Source organism: Rattus norvegicus, chromosome 14 (genome assembly GCF_021556685.1).
Source record: "Rattus norvegicus strain SHRSP/BbbUtx chromosome 14, alternate assembly SHRSP_T2T, whole genome shotgun sequence".
Lineage (NCBI taxonomy): Eukaryota > Metazoa > Chordata > Mammalia > Rodentia > Muridae > Rattus > Rattus norvegicus.
Genome location: NC_141547.1, coordinates 76719209 through 76739312, shown reverse-complemented (window position 1 = coordinate 76739312; position 20104 = coordinate 76719209). Strand labels below are relative to the sequence as shown.

The 20104-nt window shown below is 49.2% G+C and overlaps 1 protein-coding gene across 2 annotated transcripts in view; it reads right to left on the bottom strand.

Moving 5' to 3' along the window:
* Positions 1–1021: 1021 nt before the first annotated feature.
* Positions 1022–20104, bottom strand: part of Wdr1 (WD repeat domain 1) — a 33798-nt gene continuing 14715 nt past the window's right edge. Inside the window, exons 5-15 of one of the 2 annotated variants that reach the window (NM_001014135.1) lie at positions 19077–19257; positions 14250–14327; positions 13948–14028; positions 13448–13681; positions 10574–10661; positions 8572–8728; positions 7137–7224; positions 4997–5107; positions 4079–4252; positions 3667–3811; positions 1022–2107 (exon numbers count right to left, since the gene is read on the bottom strand). In NM_001014135.1, the coding sequence (NP_001014157.1) occupies positions 2001–2107; positions 3667–3811; positions 4079–4252; positions 4997–5107; positions 7137–7224; positions 8572–8728; positions 10574–10661; positions 13448–13681; positions 13948–14028; positions 14250–14327; positions 19077–19257 (1444 nt within the window). In that variant the 3' untranslated portion in view covers positions 1022–2000. Of the gene's footprint in view, positions 2108–3666; positions 3812–4078; positions 4253–4996; positions 5108–7136; positions 7225–8571; positions 8729–10568; positions 10662–13447; positions 13682–13947; positions 14029–14249; positions 14328–19076; positions 19258–20104 lie in introns of both variants that reach the window. The other variant, XM_087583820.1, reaches the window with a different exon arrangement.

The window sequence follows — 20104 nt, the reverse complement described above, 5'->3', positions numbered from 1 at the left end:
AGCATATCCACGTGGCCCCTGGTTTGGTATAGCTGTCTCCTGCCAGCTTGGATTTGAGATTAATTATGAATACAGTCAAATGCCACTGCTGTCACCGTTTGTCTTTCTTAGGGACACATTTGGGGGCTGCAGAGATGCCTCGGTGGTTAAAGGTACTTACTGTATAATCATGAGGATGAGAATTCAGGTCCTAGCACTTAGAGAACAATCTAGGCGTCTCCTTTATGCCTATGCCTCCAGCACCAAGGGAGTCAGACGGGTTTGCTGGGGCTTGCGGTCTGAGAACACGCACCCCAGGTTCAGGAAAGCAGCCCTCGCTCAAAGCTTCTGGCTTCCAAATATCACTTATACTCACACACATAAATACAGCTTGTTTTAAAAAACAAAAAACATAACTTTTCATTGAATTCTCCCAGGGAGCATTCTACTCTGGAGCCAATGGATCCCACTGTCAGCTCTGAGGACAAGACAGGCTCCCCTCCCTCAAGTGCCACCTGCGTTCATCCACCCACTGACTCCTTGATAGGAAAGCATCCCTTCTCAATGCCATGTTTCTGACCTTGTTCTGTAGCTTGCATTTCAAAGTGTAATTTAATTTTCTTGACTTCTGCCATCCTTTTGCAGATTAATGGCAGAATCAACATCAAGAACCAGAGAGAAAAGGTTCGTATGGGGACTAAAACCTACACCAAAGAACAGTGCTTTGAGTTGTTTTGGGTGCAGGAGAAGTTTTCTCCAACACCTAGACCCAGTTCCTGGCAGGAGGGGGAGACAGGATGGGGACAGCCTCAGGCCCAGTGCTCAGTTACAAATGAAACCGGCCTCTAAGAAAGTGGGTGGGCCAGGCCATGTGGGGTCTGGAAGCAGGGATGGGAACAGCACTAGGAGTCTTGGTTTCTCTTGGGCTGTCCTTCCATGTGATGGCTACAATGTGGCTTCATAAAGACCCCACCAGAGAAGCTGGCTGGTGGGCCCAAGTCCCCCATCCTCCCACACGCACCGCCACACAGAGCCAGTGATCCACAATCAAGAGAAAAGATATTTAATTATTTCTCAGTCTAATTACTCTTAAAGCGTTCAAAGTGTTTTCACAAGTGCAAGGGGAGGGATTGTTCTCAGCCAACATTTACCAGTGATTCCGACACACGCAAAGAAACTGCCAATCACGGTGCTTTATACTTACTTTAATTTCTGCACTGAAAAAGAAAAAAAAGGTAAAAACATGACAAATTACAGCAACATCATCTTGTCCTTAATCTTGCTCTTGGGGCCAGAGTTGGGAAGAGACAGGGAAACATTGAAGCGTGGTAATCACATGACCAGGACACCTCAGTCTGGCTAACCAGGGCTCTACTTGTCTGGACAAGCACTGTCAGCGCGCCAGGTCAGGAACAAGACAGACAACAGTCAAGATACGTTAAAAAAAAAAAAAATTCTCATGATTCCATTCTTAAAAATCAAGCACAAAATCTGACAATGAGATCAAGGTTCACATGTCCCCGTGGGATCGGGGATAGCTCCAGGGAGGCAGCCGTGTAACATGACTTACAGAGGAACAGACCTGCTCTACACAGAATGCTGACAGCTCTGCACAGCGGCTGCTCCTCCCCAGTGCACTGCATCCTGCATGAGAAAGGGGAGCCGTGGCCTGCTCCCTACCCAGCCCTGGTAAGCTGCAGAGCCGCAGGGGCTTGGGCTGTGCTTGGAGGCTGCTGCCTCTGGAATGCTCCCCGCTCACGGTCTGGTGGGCTGTAAGTTCTTAGGCTCGCTCCACTGCTGTTTTAGTGCTCGCTTTATTTCTTGTGTGCAAACTGTTACTGTCTAAAGCTCTCAGAAGGACGCGTACAGACATGGACACCCTGAAGAGAGGAGGGTACTCGCAGGCCCTCCCCACTCCCAGGGCAGGCAGGAAGGGGAGCGTTACAGAAATAGTTAAGAGAAGGGTGCTCCGAGGCAGTTAACTCTAGTCCCTGATTCGGTCCGTGGGGTGAGCGGTGTCCTCAGTAGGTGATTGTCCACTCCTTCACAGAGGCGTCATGGGAGGTGGTGACCAGTGTGTGTTCGTCCAGCCAGGCCAGACTGCTGACGTGGTGCAGCCGGTGGGCATCTGGGAAAAGAGTAGAATTTGAAGAAATGGTCCCATTTTGCCTCTACCTATATTTAAGAAGAGAGAGCCACTGGGCCAAAGCCAGAATCAGAAACTACCACAGTGACAGTTCCATTTTCACAAGGACAAGTCTGAGATCAGACGCAAGAGCAGGTGAGCCAGCAGTACCTCCTGGCTTCTGACCACCTACACCAGTGATTCCGCTCTCACGGTCAGGGTGATCATGCACATCACCAGTCAGACAGGATGGAACACGGGTCCACAGGAGCTGCACTTAGAGCCGAACCAGACAAGCAGGGAAACCAGCCAGCTTCACAATGGCTCTGGCTGTACTCAACACAGACAAAACAGCTACGCTTTAAACACTAGAATATGACCAGTGCCTGTATGCTGTGTACACTGCTATGCTAAACACTGTTAGCTGACACTAACAATGGTTTGAAGTGTATCAATGGGTACATTTTATGTTGCTAGGCCATTTCTCATGGAGGACTTGAGATCTTTAGATTTTGATGTCTGAGAAGGTCCTGCTCCTAGTGTCACATATGGCACTTGAGTGTTAAGAAATGTATTGAAGACCTGTCTGGTCCAACTGCCATCTCACCTGTATTATTCTTGACTCCAGCCATGAGAGTGGCACCTCTGTGGTTCATTCAGCTCAAACTTCTCAAAGTTCTAAGGGGCCTCTAAGTTCCAGGAAAGAGGTCCCCCTATAGGATCCCTGTTCCTTATACCTAGGTGGCTCCCAGCCTGGTTCAGCAGCCCCATTCAAGTGTGGCAGACGTATCTCCAGAAGGAGGTCAAGCCATCCTGGTCTTAGAACTCTAAGTGCAGCACTCTCTCCACAGCAAGGCCAGCTCCAAGGACCTTCAATTGGGAGTCTGAGCACAGCAGACTGATGCTATGTCCATTCTATACACTACTCACCCTGACACATTACCTTCCTGATCCATTTCATTTGTGAATTTTCTAGATTCCCTTATAAACCAAAATGGCTCCTTGGAAGCTATTTCAGGGCTCTTCCTCCTGGTCTGCCTTTCCTGGACAGTGGGCCTGCCTGACTTGTAGCTGATGGAGGTGGTCTCGGGATAACGTTGTGTCCCAGTGAACACAAGGCTATCATCTGAGGAGCAGGTAGACCATGGGGACAGTACAAAAATGGCACTCACTCAGGACCCTAACATGGAGCGATCAGCAGGAGCAGTGGGAAGACGCTGGATAATCAGGTTAAAAACCCTGTCTCCTTGGAGAAGCATGGTTCCAATTACCCTTCTACATGGCTGTGGGTAAGGCACAGATGGGGTGGAAAGGAAAACATGTCAAAGCTTTCTTTCCCTCATGTATGTCCTCCATTTGGAGATCAAGGGCTCTTACTGGAATGAATGTCTCAGGACTCCTCTGCGGGCCAGCAGAGTGCCTGCTGTGTGCTGGAGGGAAGAATGGAGCCACATCTCATCGGGTCACTTCCTAAAGCACAGACCCCAGGGTCACCATGAACAGGGTACTATTTCTGGTGAAGCCCACACAGCCCGGGTCTGAGACCCAAGGGTGGGAGTTACCTTGAATCTTGACTTTGGTCTCTGGGTCACTCAGTGTCCACACATATACCATCATGTCCATGCCGCCAGAGGCAAAGTGTTCATTATCTGGTGACCAGGCCAGGCACACAATTTTTGCATGGTGTCCATAAAAAACATTATTCTCCTGGTACAGAAAGAAAACAAATGCGTTAGTATCAGAGCTGAGGCCAGAGCACCATGTGTCCTCCCAGCCAGCCCGGGAAGAAACAAGGAGCAGCCCCACTACCTGATCACTACCCCCGGCTCACAGCATCCTCTCAAGAGCCCCACCAGGTGCCTGCCATTCATGAAGATGAAGACATGGCTGAGGAAGGCAAAGCCCAAGACCCTCTGGCTAGAGTACTCCCCCACGCCCTCCAGGATAGGATGGAGAGGTCTGCACCCTACTCACCGAATAGCCATCAGCTACACTGAACACTGTGACCACCTTGCTGGCATCACACACAGCCAGGAAGGCACCGTCATGAGAGTAGGCCAAGTCTGTCACTGGCCCCTTGGCCTCTAGGAGTTTGCCTTCATCCTTTAGTGTGGCACCCAGGATGGAGTACACACGCACATTGCCATCCTGTAGGCAGACAGAAAGCAGTCACTCTTAACATAAATATCATGAGCCCTTACGTAGGAGAAAGTCAGCCTTTCAGTAAAGAAATGCTCTGCCACAGCTCAGTAGGCAGTGTGTGCCCTGGGCTCTACCTGCCAAGAAATGGCTGACTCCTCTCCACAGACCCCCTTAAGTGCTTCACCTCAGCCTCTTCCTCAGAAATGACTGGACCCCAGGGCTCCCAGTCTCATTCTGGGTGTTGTCTGGCTAAGGGGGCCCCATAGATAGTGGTCTTGATTCCTCGAAAGGTCAACCTGGAGAAAAGTGCACAAACAGCTTCCCAGCCTCTAGCGATATCACTTGTACAGGGCAAGCTGCATCATACGAGCTTCTTGTCACCATGTGCCAGGTATACCTTGTGTGATGGCTATTCTTGGTTGTCACTTGACTAAAATCCAGACAGGTACACCTCTGAGGTTCTCCTCCCCCCTCTTAATTAAATCACTTGGAGAGAGAAGATCTGCTTTTAACATGGATCACTGAGGTAGGAACATGCACCTTTAATCTGGCCACACCTCCTACTGGCAGCCTATATAGAGGACCTGGGAGAAGGAAGCCTTGCCTTCTTTGCTTGCTCTTGTTGGCAAGCCCATCCTTTCATAGCATTCGAGCTTACTTCTTTGGGAGTCTGGCATATACTGAATGCCTTGGCCTTCTCTGAGCCCCAGATCAGATGCCAAGGTCGCTGGATAAAGAAAAGGGCCTTACCGAGCCACCAACAGCTACTGTGTCCCCACCAGGGTGCACAGCAACAACTTCAGGCTCGTAGCCAGGGTTGTCGATGCTGAAGCATTTCTTCTGGTCCTTCAGAAGGACAATCTGTGACATGGAAGATGTAGTCAAATCAGTGGACCCTTGAGACACTGATCATCAGCAGGAAAACCGAGTTCTGGTTAGTGGCTCTTGGCTCTAAGCCACAACCTTGGTCAGTCTCAACCTTTTGATGGAGGCACTACCTTCCTCCCCATCAGGACTATGCTACTGTTAGTTGATGGCCAGAACTTGAGAAAATGTTCAGTGACGGAACCATGTGAAGTGCTGGTCTCTGAAGGGTAAGGGATAGAATCACCAGGAAAGGACTTGACTCACTACTACTCTGAGACAACCGGCAAGTTCTACGCTGCTTTAAAATAAAAGTAGGAACTGTGTGTGTGGAGAAGGCTACACCACTCTCGGCCATGCTGGGGCCAGCCATATTTAGCTGAGTGACAGATACTTCCCTGTGTCCACTGTCAGGGCTCTAGAGAAATGTGGTGGACTCATCTTGACTAAGCTACCGGCTGATTAGGAGTCCAGGTCACACACAGACCTTGGATTGTCCTCGACAACCAGCAGGTAACATGGTGTATACATATGCATAGGGCACTAAGAGAGGGAACAAAAGGGACCAGAAAGGCCTGGTATTGGCAGGGTGCCTGCTCAGTCGGAGGAAAGGTTTTGGCATTGCTGACATCACCAGTCGGTGAAAACCCTTCTGTGTGGGAGCTGGTGCCCTGAACTGCTAGGACACTGTAGAGGAATTTGCCATTACCTTCTGCATGGCAGGTAGTCTGAGTCCCTGCTTTCACCTACCTTGGCTAATTCTTCAGATCAGCCTCAAGAACAGGGTCAGCTTACAGCCACAATGACCTCAGTTGAAGTAAGTGGGGAGACAAGGTGTCTGTCTGAGGCCTTGCCATAGAAAGTCGTAAGTCCTCATACACTGTCCACCAGGGCCAGGTGCTGATACAAGGCTGGCAGAGCTGCCAGAGAAGTAGCCTGCCCAGGGTACTGACTGCATGCAGCACATTCCTTTGTGTGCCCTCTGGCTGGCCCAGACTGAGTGTAGTAATTATTTGGCAGGAACATCTGATTATCTGGGACACAGAATCCACTCTCTTTTCAGGGAGGGGCAGGGAGCTCCTGAATGGCCCTTTCTTCAGCAGGGTCTATTACTCATGCCAACTGGAACCACTAGTCAGTTGCTGGCCCTAGCCACATGATGGGATGCTTGGGTTTGCAGAGATGACGTGGTGAAGCAGAATTTTACACAAAGTAGGTCAGGCACAGATGTGAGCTGAGGGCTCTGTTCTAGCCACTCTAAAGGAAAAAGTATGCAGGGACTTCAGCGTTAGAACCTAACGTGGCCTGGGCTTCACCTTATCCTCATGTGGCAGTGCCATTCAACAGCTAAGCTATGCAAGGAGTAGGACAACTGTATCTTCCTGACCAGCCTCAAGAGCTAAGAGAGGGTCAGGAATTGGTTCAAATCATACAGCTCCACCAGGGAAAGGCTAAGATAAGAAGGATAATGACTAAAGCACATAGCTGAGAGCCTCAGACCCTTATCCAGCTCTGCCCTTTTCCTGTGCCTAAGAGCAGTGACTCTGAGAAGCCACAGGCACAGCCGCATGAGCCTGCAGCACAAAATCCTGGCTACAGGTTCTGTCAACTTGACATAGTGTAGGAGCCACCTGGAAGACATAACCTCGACTGAAGAATTGCTTTAACTGGATTGGCCTGTGGGGCACTGTCTTGTCTGCTAATTGACTCAGGAGGCCCCAATTCCTTGAGCGTGATAGCATCCCTAAGCAGTCCTAGGATAGGTAAGAAAGACTACTGAGCATAAGCCTTTAATAGACCAGTGAGCAGCGGTCCTCTAGGGTTCCTGCTTTGAGTTCCTGCCCTGCTGGTCCTCAATCATGAACTATGACCTAGATTAAAAGCCAAATAAACCTTTCCTCCCCAGGTTAGTTTTGGTCTGTGTTTTATCACAGTATCAGAAAAAGGAAATCAGGACATGGGTGGAATTCAGAAACTATTACATCTCATATCCCACTACTTCTGGACAAAATGTAGCTAACCATACCTGTCCAATGCACACGACCACGGTATATCCCCCAGGGCCAACAGCTACACACTTTGGCTGAACATCCAGTTTCACAACGCCTTGTCCACTGTTGGGGGGTGGGGAGAAGGGAAGGACGGGCAGGTTACTTCCATATTCAAGTAGCTCAGTGTGTATCAATACACACACTGCAGACACTGCAACCACTTGGCAGAAAATCCTACTGTAACCTCTCCTGAAGGGCAACCTGCTGAACTATGAGTGACAAGAGGGACTGAGTCTTTTCATCATGAAGGGAGACCGCAGTAGGGAAAAGGTGACAGCAAGAAGTAGAGGTTAGAGGAGCTGGCAGCTCTTCCTGTCACCTATGCTAAATGCATCCGTACCATCTCCCACCCATCTGCAACTTTCTAAGTACATACAGGACTGAGGATCTTCTGAGGATCACAGCCACTCTTCCCAAGAGGGGAACTGGAACTCCAATACCTTTAATGAAGACCCCAGTTCCCCCTTCTATTAGACAAATGTTATCAAAGCTCATCTAGAATAATTTCTAGCAACATCTTTCTTGAAAATGTTAACTGGCAAGCTAACACAGAACTAGGCTAAGCCATGGCTGGCCTCCAGGGTACCCAAGCCCTCCTGACCCTGGTAGGTACAGGCTGAAAACTGGACAACTTTCACAAGTGATGTCACAAGTCAACAGAAAGCACACAGCTGGGGGCCTTGCATTCTGGGGCACCTTCATTCTTAGATGCCCAGCGGTCACTGGTCAGAACACAGAGGACACATACACAGGTCTGCTGCCAGTCAGATCCATGTCTGGGGTGAGGGGCTCATAAAGATATCCCCCAAGATCCCATCATTCTCCAGGCCAGACACATTCCTAACAGGATTCAAGTCAAGAAAGGCCATGATGGGAGTCATCAGGACTACATGATGGATAGGAGTAGAGAGCAGGGCTATTTGTCAGTTAGTGTAGAGAGGTCTTGCGAAGGTTGGTGAGTCTGCTTCTGGGCTGGCTCTAGTTCTTATCTGCTCGCACCTATCATCATTGTGGATGGATACCTCTGATTCAGTGTCACATGCCCACTTATACCCTAAAAGGAGCTTGGTCCTCACACCCAGTACCTGGCATGTCATGAGCCTTTCAGTGTCACCTGACTTTAAACAACCTAAGCTCCACTGCCCCTGCTTCTACTGACAGAAAGATACATAGGAGAGCAGATAAGTTAATGACTCGTGGGGCTGCAGTCTGCTTTGGGGCACGGTCTACACATGTAAGCCTAGTTACTAGAGCCCTGTTGCTCAACATGCTGGGTTTAGCACCTGAATGATGTACAGAACAAAGAGAAAGGGCAGACAGGAACCACCCTTGACCTGGAACCTTCACAGGTACCTGTGGCTCATGCTGGGCCTCTCCAGATCCATGCTAGCTTCCTCAGGCAGGACTTACCTGTAGTCCCTCAGTGTGAGGTTAGTATACCGCACTGTGTCGTCCATGCTGCAGCTGACCAACTGCCCAGACTCGTCCACAGTCATCCTGGACACCTGATTTGTGTGGCCTTTTCCAGAGAAGGAGTCATTCTCTCCTGTCTCTGAATCCCAGTAATGTGGGGTGTGATTAAGGAGAAACCAGACATCAGGATGGTAGCACCTACAGCTCTAGGGAGCCACGGCTGCCCTTCGCACAGGCAGAGGATACTGCAGAAAGGACAGGAGGTTTTCCTTTTGGATGGCCAAGCTTGGGATTTCAGTGAGCTAAGGCAGTCTGAGCCAGAGGGTAAGCCTGGCTACTAGCCAAAGGACCAAAGCAATAAACAGCACAACCTTCTTTTAAGAATGCATGCAAAGCCAATGTACTGGATAGGAAGACTCACTTGTCTATGATGGCCATGACAGCTGAGATGCCTAATGTGTAAAAGTCTAAAACTGAAGTGTCTGAGTATTGATACAATGCCACGATAGGCCAGGAAGGTCTATGACATGTGGCAGTTGCAGTCTGAACACAGACACACAAGAAACACTGTATAGTACTATAACCTCTAAACTGTAGGGTACACATGAAACAAATGAATTTCAGGTTTAAACTTGGATCCCATTGCCAAGGTAGACATCTCTATGTAAACTCCTAGGAGACAAGAACAAGGGTAAAACACTTTTGACTAGAACAATCACAGATTGTGTGATGTGCTCTAACTAGCACTACTGACTGCTCCTGGAGCAGCCTCTTTGAGGTGGGCTTCTGCAATGACTATGGAGCACCACGTTCAGAGAACAGCATGGTTCATGTGGCACTTACTACCCACAGAATATGAGTCAAACGCTCATTTTGTATTTTGTCTTTCCTGCATCAGTAGCCGAGGCTCGGACTACCTGCAGGTCAGCTGGCTGTGCCCCAGTGTTCAAGTAACTACTGCCCAGATGCTACTGGGTACCATCCTAGGGTAGAGGAGGCCCATCTTACAGGGGTGGTGTGTGGATGCTAAACCTCGGGTGCACTGGCATAAGGTGTGGCTAAAGCGTATAAAAGAGAATCCTTCCAAGTGACCATCATCATTTCCGTGGGAGCTCAGTATACAAGCCCTGTGGGAATGGAAATACAGACATGGGCACTAAAGATTTGAGTGTGACTGCAAAAAATGCATAAGGACATAGGTGGTGCTGATGGCCCTGGTTACACTACAGGGCAGACTGGCCCAAGGGACTGCTTGGCTACCAGCTGTGACACTTTTCCTTGCCTAATGGTAGAGGGTGGATTATCCACCCTTTCTAGGCTGGGTGATCTTCCTGGGTCTTGTGAAAACGTGAGACAAAGTAGGATTGGAAGACTTGGTGTGACGTACTGAGACAGCCTGTTCCAGGAAGCCAGCAACATGTAAGAGGTCATCATGCAGAGGCAGCTTCCAGTGGGTACCCAAAACAGGTGACAGCGTGAGCGCAAGCATGGCAGGCATGCCTCTAATAGGTTACAAACCTAAGAATTCGCAATTGACTGGGGATGCAGGGCACAGAGAACGCACTCCCTCCTGAGTTCTGGCTCCAGCTCTGTTGTTAGCAGGCCACTGGTTTTGGGAAAGGTACCCTCTGGGTTCCAGTTTCCCCATGTTTAAAGCAAAATTCTCCTGCTGAAGGGTCTGTCCATCCTGAGCCCTAAGATCCAATGATTTAATTGCTAGGGACAGAACTTGACACAGCAATGCAGCATCATTACAAACAAAGGAGCTCAAGTGCCGAGACAGGCACCAAGCTAGTTTGAGCAGAAAGCAGGGCCAAGGCCTTCTGCTGCCCGAGGCCTGGAGCGGTCAAGGGACCAGGTGCAGACAGGTGACCAGAGGTCAGACTGCCTAGTGAGTGCAGCTGGGGCTAGAGCCATCTGGCTGGCCTGGCCTCTAGCACCATGGGAACGGAAAAGTTCTCTTGCCAGTGCCTGTGCCAACCACCCAGTCAAAGGATATTAATATGGCCATCATGGCTCCCAGAATAGATGTAGGATTTGCCACCATTTTTGTGCACTGTCAGACACTGGATGGATTTACTGTGACCCTGAGAGAGAAAGAGAGAGACAACAGGATGGGTTGAGCTGAGGTAGCATGTACTCACAGGCTGAGCTGTGCTTGGACTCCAGCTGACACTATCTATAAGTAAGTTCCGAGCCACTCACTACCAGTCACCCATCTCCCAGTCAGCCGGTCTGACAAACTACCAAATGCTGCTTCCCTCAATACCTAAAACCTACCAGGGCTAAGAACAAGGTCTACGTCACACAAGGACCTAAGGCACCTGTAGAGGGAAACCCTGCCTCTGCTGTTTCCCATGGGCATATCAGCTGGGTCTCTCATAGGGAGGGAGGCAGCCAGGATAGAATTAGACAATGGACATCCTGTGTTCAGGCCCTCCTTGGTATTAATTTTTCCTAGGACTCCTCACTACAAATGAAGCAAGAGACCTTGCTGTGTACATAGAACTTTCTAGAGGGGGCCTCTCACCATCTCTGTTATTGGTTCAGATAGCACTCAAGTGTCCACTAATTTCAGCCTCTCCTTGGGTCCCACTAGCCTCTGCTGTTTTCCAGAACCCTTGATGGCTGTCAGGTCTGCTTCATGCTTGGGATTTTCTCCTTGCATCTTGTCTCAGGGATTCCATGGGTCTCCTTTGTTGCCACAACGTGGCATTTACCCTCAGAAAGCAGTGACAGACCCAGTCCTTGGTAGAATACATTGAATAACTTCTTAAAGACATGAGCCCAAGCTGTCTCTGTTCAACCCAGCACAGGCCTCACAGGCACTGAGCATACTGCCTGGCCAAACCTGCACTTAGCAAGATTTCAGGGGGACTCACTGCCTATGGCAACAGCCTTGCTTGAGTGATTTAAGATTTCAGTCCTCACTACAATGTCTAATCCTCTCTGGGCAGAACTGTTTAAAAAGTTAGTATTCTAGGTGATTCTGACATAAGCTTGAGAAACATAGGCTAGAGAAAACATCACAAAGGCCAGCTCCAGAGACCCTGACTGAGCCCAGTTGTAAGCCCTTTGCTATAAAGCTCCTAGGTAAGGGAAGGCCATGTAAGTCTCCAGGGACGACAACTAAGAGTCACACTGCAGTCTCAAACGTCTGCTTCACTGGAACAGCCTGTGTTCTCTGTAGCCTGAGGATGGCAGCTCCCACCCAGCACGACGCATACAGCTACACAGATAGGCTGAGATGTAGGTGTCTCTGAGATAATGATAACCTTAGAGCTGGCCTAGCCAAGGAGCATTAGCAGGACTCTATGAGTCTTGCACAAGAGGTAGCTCACAGCAATAGTCAGACCAAATGCTTACAAGACAGCCCATCAGAAATTGTTCTTCTGGGCACAGGTACTGGTAGGGGACTAGGTCTGCCTGACTTCTCACCATTAAGACTGGAGCTACAACTTCACAGCTGCAGTGGTAGCCCTGTTTTGTCATCTGTCGCACACACAGCTATGATCTGAGATCCAACAATAGAGGGGCTCCCAATTCTATCCTCAGGGCCTAAACCAAGTTACTATGGGGCTGGGAGGTCAGGAGGCCTCTTGCTTCTGTACAATCTCACCTACTGAATGGAGATGTCACCCTGTATGTTTCAGGCCTCTGGAACATGAACCCTCTGGCTGGGTTTCACTGGAGCAGCTTAAAATGAAAGCTCTGGAAACTATCAACAACCAGGATGGGGGCTGAGGCATGGAACCTGTGTGTTGGATAGTTCTAGGTCAACTTGACACAAGCTTAAGTCATCTAAGAGGAGAGAACCTCAATCAAGAAAATGCCTCTGTAAGACTGGGCTGAAGGGCATTTCTTAGTGATTAATCAGGAAGGGGTCAGCCCACTATGGGTACTATCACTGGGCTGGTGGTCCTGGGCTCTAGAAGAAAGCAGACTAAGCAAGCCAGTAAGTAGCACCATTCCACCGCCTTGGCATCAGCTCCTGCCTCTAGGTTCCTGTCCTTTTTGAGTTTCTGTCCTGACTTCCTTTGATGATTAACATTCATATCGAAGTATGAGCCAAATAAACCCTTTCCTCCCCAACTTGCTTTTGGTCATGGTCATGGCTCAGTCAGACATGGCAAAGGTGATCCTAGGAGCTGTCCCTACTACAAGGTCTCCTGAGAGGCCAAGGTGACAGGGGCAGATGGAGCTAGGGAAGCACAACATAGCCTGAAGCATCTGGCTGGAGTGAATCCCAGGGATGGTTTTAAATCTCAAGTTATGGTCTATCCAGGGTGGCCTTCTGGGCCTCCATTGGAGCCTTGGTAGTGTGTACAACTTCATTTGCTCCTGTCCTCTACTGCTGTGAACCCCAGGGTCTCTTTCACACTCATGTTCATTTTCAAACTACAGTATGATCCAGGTTCATGGCCATCTCCCCGCTGAGCTCATAGCTGAATGCTCTCCTCATTTATTCACTCCTCCCACCCCTTACCCTCCATACTCTTACCACCTTACCTGAGGGCCTCCCACCTCACCCTCCTTGCTCTATAACCTGCCCTAACACTCAGAATGTTCCCACTCTGGTACTGCAGTTGTGAGGTACAGCCCAAGTCCTAACAGAAGGCCAAGTCATTCAGGAAGTAGTGACTTCCTGCAGCAAAGAACAGTGGCCCAAAACCCCCAGACCCCAACGCTGCATTGCTCACAGTACTTCCAGGAGGTTACTAATGCCCCCAAATACCAAGCTACTTCTGCCAAAGCTCCTAGGGCCAAGGAAGCCTGACATCGCTCCTCCACTTGGTCATCCCTGTCTCCCCTCCTTCACAGTAGACCAATGGAGTCTGTTTTCTATCCACAGCATGCCTAGAATAAGACTTACCTTGATGACCCGGAGGGGCTTGCTGGGGTTATTTTTGTCCAGGTAGTTGATGTATCCAGACAGGGAGATGCTAAGGAGGTGGTCCTTCTGCCAGAGGCAGCCCAGCTGCTGGTCCAGAACATTGGAGCCCATGGGAAACGTGCTGACCACAGAGTTTACATTGACATCCCAAATCTTAGAGGTTTTGTCTCCAGAGGCAGATAGCAAATGGGTGCTATCAGGACTCCAACTAATCTATTTCAACAAAACAGTGTCACGTGTCAGAGGGTTGGAAATGAAGAAGGAAATGAAGGAGGTGGAAGGATGGACCCAGACCCCCCAGGGTTCCTGCTCAGCCACTGGCTGCTCTACCACCTGACTATGACCTTTAAAACTCTGTGCCATGGCTCAACTCTTAGCTGTTTATATCAAATACTCTCTAGCTTCAAACAATCTTTGATAGCTATCAACATAGAACTGGATAAATTAACACTAGCAGCTTGGAAAACATTCGTACTCACGGCATAAATTCCTCCATCATGAGCCTTGCTTCCTCCAAGGGCACACACCTTTTCTCCTGTCTTCCCATCATAAATGAAAATCTTCAAGAAACAAACAAGTTATGTAGAAGCTGGTGCTGTGTGCTATTAGCCCACCATCTCCCCAGCAACTGTAGCTGTACAGTTGGAACCTTGAGCATTCTTTGAACTGCAATGAGAGACCTATGTCTGCTGAGCTTTGTTAACACCCTGAGAAGCGGAGAATAAGGAGCACTGTCATGAGCCTGCCTATGTATAGCCTCCTTCTCTGCCCCAGTTCTTACCTGGCCATCAGCACTAGCTGTGGCAAATCTGTTCCCATCAGGAGAGAATCGCACACAGTTGACAAAGCGGCTGTGGTCCTGTGGGAGAGAGGGCTGTCACAAACTTGACAAAGCTTGCAAAATCTCTCTACCTAACACATGCCCTCCAGTCCCCACCCTCCCAAACACAGGTAAAGTCCATCAGTCCACAGGACACTTCAGAGCTTAGAGAAGCTCCTAACACAGGAAAGATCCATCAGTCCACAGGACACTTCAGTAAGATCCATCAGTCCACAGGACACTTCAGAGCTTGGAGACGCTCCTAAGCAGGTCCAGCATGGCAGTCAGCTCAGCATTCCTGCTCCTGCCCAGTCACTGCTGACTGGAGTCACTCTTCAGTCAGGTCTGCCTCCCTTATCAAGTGCCTCCTGATGCATTCTCTTCCCTCTGGGGCCCCAGACTGCTTATTTCCTAGATTGTTGGGCTCTGAGATAGCCATGAGGTAACTCCTGCTAGGCTTATTTAGCTCTGGGGATGTTTGCTGAAGAACAAATGCCTTTAAAAGAAATCAAGCACTGGGGGCTGGAGAGACGGCTCAGCGGTTAAGAGCATCCGACTGCTCTTCCAGAGGTCATGAGTTCAATTCCCAGCAACCACATGGTGGCTCACAACCATCTGTAAAGAGATCCGATGCCCTCTTCTGGTGTATCTGAAGACAGCTACAGTGTACTTATATATAATAAACAAATAAATGTAAAAAAAAAAAAAAAAAAAGAAAGAAAGAAAAAGAAATCAAGCACTGGCTGTGACTTTTAATCAGAACTAAGTTTGAAAGAAAGGCCTAAAGCAGGCCAGGGCAGTACCCAGTCTTGGGAGGCAGTGATGGCACCAAAGGTCCCTGCTCTAGTTATGGAGTCTCCCTAGTCTGCCTGTTCCACAGAAAGAAAGGAGCCACATGTGTCAGCTCACTTCTGGATCCTTCTATTTGGACAGGTATCAGAGCACTCTAGAATTCAGAGGCTAAAGTGCCCATTCCAAGAGAGCAGAAGCCTAGAAACCAGAGAGTGGACCGAGGGGTGTGGGTGGGGGGTGTCTAAGAGGCAAGTGAAGCTCATCACTGTGTGAAAGGGACATTAGAGTAAAGCAGGTAACAAGTACTCAATTCCAGCCTCTAATAAGTTCCCCGTCACTGGTTCCCTGGGGTCGGACACAGAAACATCTAGTACTTGCATGGCCAGATGTAGGATGATCCTGGAGGCAACACTGGAGGCAACTCCTAGGCACCAGGTCCTCAAGTAAGGCCTGTGACCAAGCTCCAGAGCCCCTACCTTTGAGGGCCTCTTTTGGAAAAGGCACAATCTGGCAGGGGTGAGGTTGTGTGCCCTAGCAACTAGAAAGTTCTAAGAGGCAAGTAAAAGCTAGATAGCAGACAATAAACGGGGTGACAGAGCTTACATGAACCCATTTAGAGCCTTAGCTCATCATTCCTTCCTGTAACTCAGTCAGACAGCAAAGTGTACATGGGCAAGAGTCATGTCTGCTCTTGAAATAGACCCTGTGTGGCAGGGAATAGCCAACAGCAGCCCATTAGCCAAAGAAAATGAGTGTTAAAAACAGCGTTTCCCATAGGGAGGGCCCTGTGGTGGAGAGGGAGAGCTGTGGCAAGTTTCACTGAGTCCAGAGGTTGAGCCACTTCGCACGGCTACCTAAATCCTGCCCTTTGCTGAGGCAGACAAGGCTTGTGGTTCCTAGCCTAGCGGTCCAGAGGGATCACATTTAATCTCACAGGTTCAGTTCCAATTTCCCTGTGTGAAGTCATCCCCTTCCCCTGGAACTACTCTTGGCCACTTGTAGCCAAAACTCAATGAACCCAGGTATAGGCTGTGTCAGTGAGTTCCCCAAGAACTCCACCCCCCCATCTCCTCTTTCTCCCATCTTCATCTTCTTCACTACCAAGAAAACAACTTCAAATAGACATTCAAATTCAGGTACTTGGGCTCCTGGTGGCCTAACTCTGTCATGGCCATGCTTACTATCTGGGTTAAAGACCTATTAAGGATCCTCCACAAAAGTTCTCCTCAATTCCTACTGGTCTCCCAAAGGGAGAATAATTGTCTACAGTTAATGTCAGAGCCCTGCTCCAAAATCACAAAGGTCTCCTCCTCTGTGATTCACTTACAGGCACCTGCCAAAGGCTCCGAAGAGCAAACCTATGTTCTCTGAGATGTTCGCTGACACCTTGAGTACCACTGAGTCTGCCAGAGGCATTAAGAGCAGGGAAGGCCAATGCATAAGTAGAATAAGTACCTATTCCAGTAAGGGCAAAGTGTTGCCCTTTTCACGAAGAAGTGGTCCAGTGTAGTCAACCTGCCTTATTTGGTCACCCTGGGTGCCATATTGGGGCTGTGTTTGTCTCTGCAGTTGGCAGATCTGGCACTCAGCAGCAGCTGTAGCCAGATCAGCGTTGGTGAGAAGTGTTATGTGACAGTCTCCTGCATAACCTCCATCTCTGCCACCATGGCCACTTTCTTTGTTCATGGATCCATTGGGCAATGACAGGGATAGCCAGCAACAAGGAGATGGTCCTATTCACTCCTTCCTCCCCATCTCATCCCACGGTCTCTCCTATGACCCTGGACCCTATGACCTATGAACCTGACAGAACTTTTAAAGCTTTCCCTAGGAAGGGCTCAATGAATTCCTTAGAATGTCTACGCCTCTAGCTTTCAACATCAGAACCCACATGTGGGTGCTCAGCTCCTGTAACGCACACCTCACCTACCATATGTTTTCTGTTGTTCCCCATCTGTCAGTACACCTGTCCTTTAGTTGGGGCAAACTGGAGTCTTCCTGCCCTACCTCACTTCACAGCCAGGAGGAAGACAGAAGGAAGGAAGCCATATCAGGGCAGACAGCCCATTGTCTAGTCCTACAACTGCAGCTTCATTCCTGCTGGCCAGCAGGCCAAGGTCAGACACATACTCGTTACAGATTTCAAGTCTTTAGTACCTTACCAATGGGTTGGGCCTGTAGGAATAACTTTAGATGCAAAAGAACCCTCCCCATAGCTATGGGCTCTGGAGGGGAGGCTTCCTAGTCTGAGAGAGTACAGAGGCACACTGAGCTGGAAGGTAGCAGAACCAACTAGTTCTGTGCCAGGTACTACCTAACCCTTTCTGCTTCTTCCCAGCCTTTACCCAGGATCCAGGGTTGTGACTCTAAGAACTTCAGCATAGAGGGTGGTGCCTACCCCTAGGGACAGGGCCAGCTCGGACTGTGGTAGGAGTCTGTGTAACATGAAAGAAAAAAGAGATGTGCTAATTTGGGCTCCCAGTGAGCCCATACAGAAAGTGATAGAGAGTGCAGGCATGGGCTCCCTGCCAGCAACAAATTTGAACCCCAAAGCTCCATTAAAACTCTTCAGCTGCTCTGTGCTCTTTCTGCCCAAGTCCAATTCACATGAGCAAGAGAAAGGATCACTCCTGCTACAGGAAAGGGAATTCTTTCCAAGAACAGCTCAGACCAAGGCCAAGAGTCCAAACAGTGTTGTGAGGAAGGCCCAGGGAAGGCAGACAGCACTATTGAAAAATGGAAGGCCAGCCTCTGGTTACTACAGAAACCTCACTGTCTTCCTTCCCCGCCAAGATGAGAGCCCAGAGACTGGCTAGTTTGGCAGTCCTCAACCCATAACCTAAGGGGCATTAAGAAAACCGACCTTGAGTCATATGTCTCAACTAAGTTCCCCCAACAGCCATGCTGCCACTACCTACCCATGGTAGCTAGAGCAGACCAGGATAAAAGCTATGGGAGGTTAAGAAGGGCTTGGATCAGCAAGCCTACTGGACATGCAGGCCTCACTTAGCTTCCCAGGGATGAAACACTACAAAGAGGAAATCCCTAGATAGTCATCAGGTCCCCTAAGCCAAGATCTGTTTATAGAAACTGCCTACTACATGAGTTCTGACTTTGTCCCTGCCAGGGATGCTATGTCTGCTATTTATGATTCTTACTAAAATACTAAAATTAACAGTCTCCCTCAGCAAGCCACTTTAAGGATATCTCATTTCATCCCCAGTGAGGGATGGACACTGGAATCACTGACGCTTCTGAAGGATTAACCTGAAGACCTGAGAAGCACTAAACTCGACGACCTCCAAGGACAGAAGACGTCCTTTCTGATTAAACAGTCACTCCGTCTCTTATTACCAGAACTAGTACTGGCTGCTTTGTTCATGCTATGTGGAAAAGTCACTGGGAAAGCCAGGGCAAGCAGAGAGCTGCAAGGGCTAAGGGCTGCCCAAGTCACAGAGCCCTCACCCCCAGCTCTCACTCAAGAATCCAGCCTGAGCACTAAAGCAGCAAGGACAAATCATGAGCACTCCTAGCTGCACCCCCTCTCCCGGAACAAGGCCCAGAGACGAGCAGCTGTGATGGGAACAGGGGGTGGAGGAGCCTATTACTTGGCCAAGCCAGGGACAACTGCAGAGCAGGGACCTCAAGCAATGCTCCTTAGAGAATAGGCTGATCACTTGGTTCTTCCAATCAGATTCCACTCAGGCATAACTGCTCCCACAGCCTCTGTAGGGAGGTACCCTATGGGCCAAACCAGATGTCCTGGAGGCAGACCCTTTGCTAATTTGGTGGCTTAGCTCAACAGAGCCAACTATACTGGCATTTCACTACCCCCACACTTTGTACATTCACATTATCCTGGGATATAGCCTTTACTGGAGCTCACTGCTACATTCCTGCATCCATACCTAACCACGTCTACCTAGGCCCCACAGTCTCATATATAAAACACAAAGATCACCCAAAATCCACCTTTAGAAAAGAAAGCTCACTTACACCAATTGTAAACTTGAACTTGAATGGGGGGCCCTCGAAGAATGCAGCACAGTTATCGTCACTCCCTGTTGCTAGTCGGTAGGGCCTGTTCTGCTTGATGTCCACGCTGTTAATGACTTTGTTGTGTCCTGTGATCTCACCCACAGAAGAGCCAGTGTCCCATAAGAAGACAGCTCCAAATCTTTTCAATCAGGGTCAAGGAGAGAGAAATAAGGAGAAAAAGAAAAAGGGAAAAAAAAAATCAGTCCCAGAAGGAAGTGTCTAGCAGATTTACTAGAGCACAGGCTAGTGGAGGATGTTGTACGCCTACCTCAGGATGCTATAGGAACGTAAGTCCTAAGCACTCATTTGGGCCCTTTAAGCTCTCTATCCAAAGGAGTCTCAGAAGAGATGGAGCCCATATGGGAAAGGAGCCAGATGTGTACATCTGCAGGCCCAGTGTCAGCACCTCCAATGTGGATGGTGCTATAGGGAGCAGCACTGGGAACACCTTTCTGCCCCCATTGCTTCCTAACTTTCTTTGGGAAGGCCAGGCAATAGGCAAGTTGCTATCTCCTAGTGGAAAGGAGGGGCCTGCTCTGTGCTGGAACCCCTGACAACATGCTGTAGCTACTACATGCTGCTAATAAGAAAACCAGGGCTAGAGGTCTCACCCTATTGGTCACTAGCCCCACTGGGGCAGCTACCTCTGCCACAGGACCTATTCACCTCTTTGCACATAAGCAAATGACAGAGAAACTGAGGATATGGGCGCATCCAGGAAAACAAATATACAACAACAACAATAAAAACCCTCATGTCCAGGCCTTCCTGCAGCTTTGACTGGTTATGTGAAACTGCTTAGAGTGTCCCCCAATAAAGTAAAACATCTACCACCTGGCCCTTTCTTGCTGCCTAGGATACAGGTACAACAACTAGCATCTAGAATTCCAGGAGGTAAAGGGCTTAGGACACCAGAGTGTGTGGAAAGAGGTGATACTTTGCCTTGGTGACAACCCTACTGTGATGTGAAGTCTCCCTTTATACAT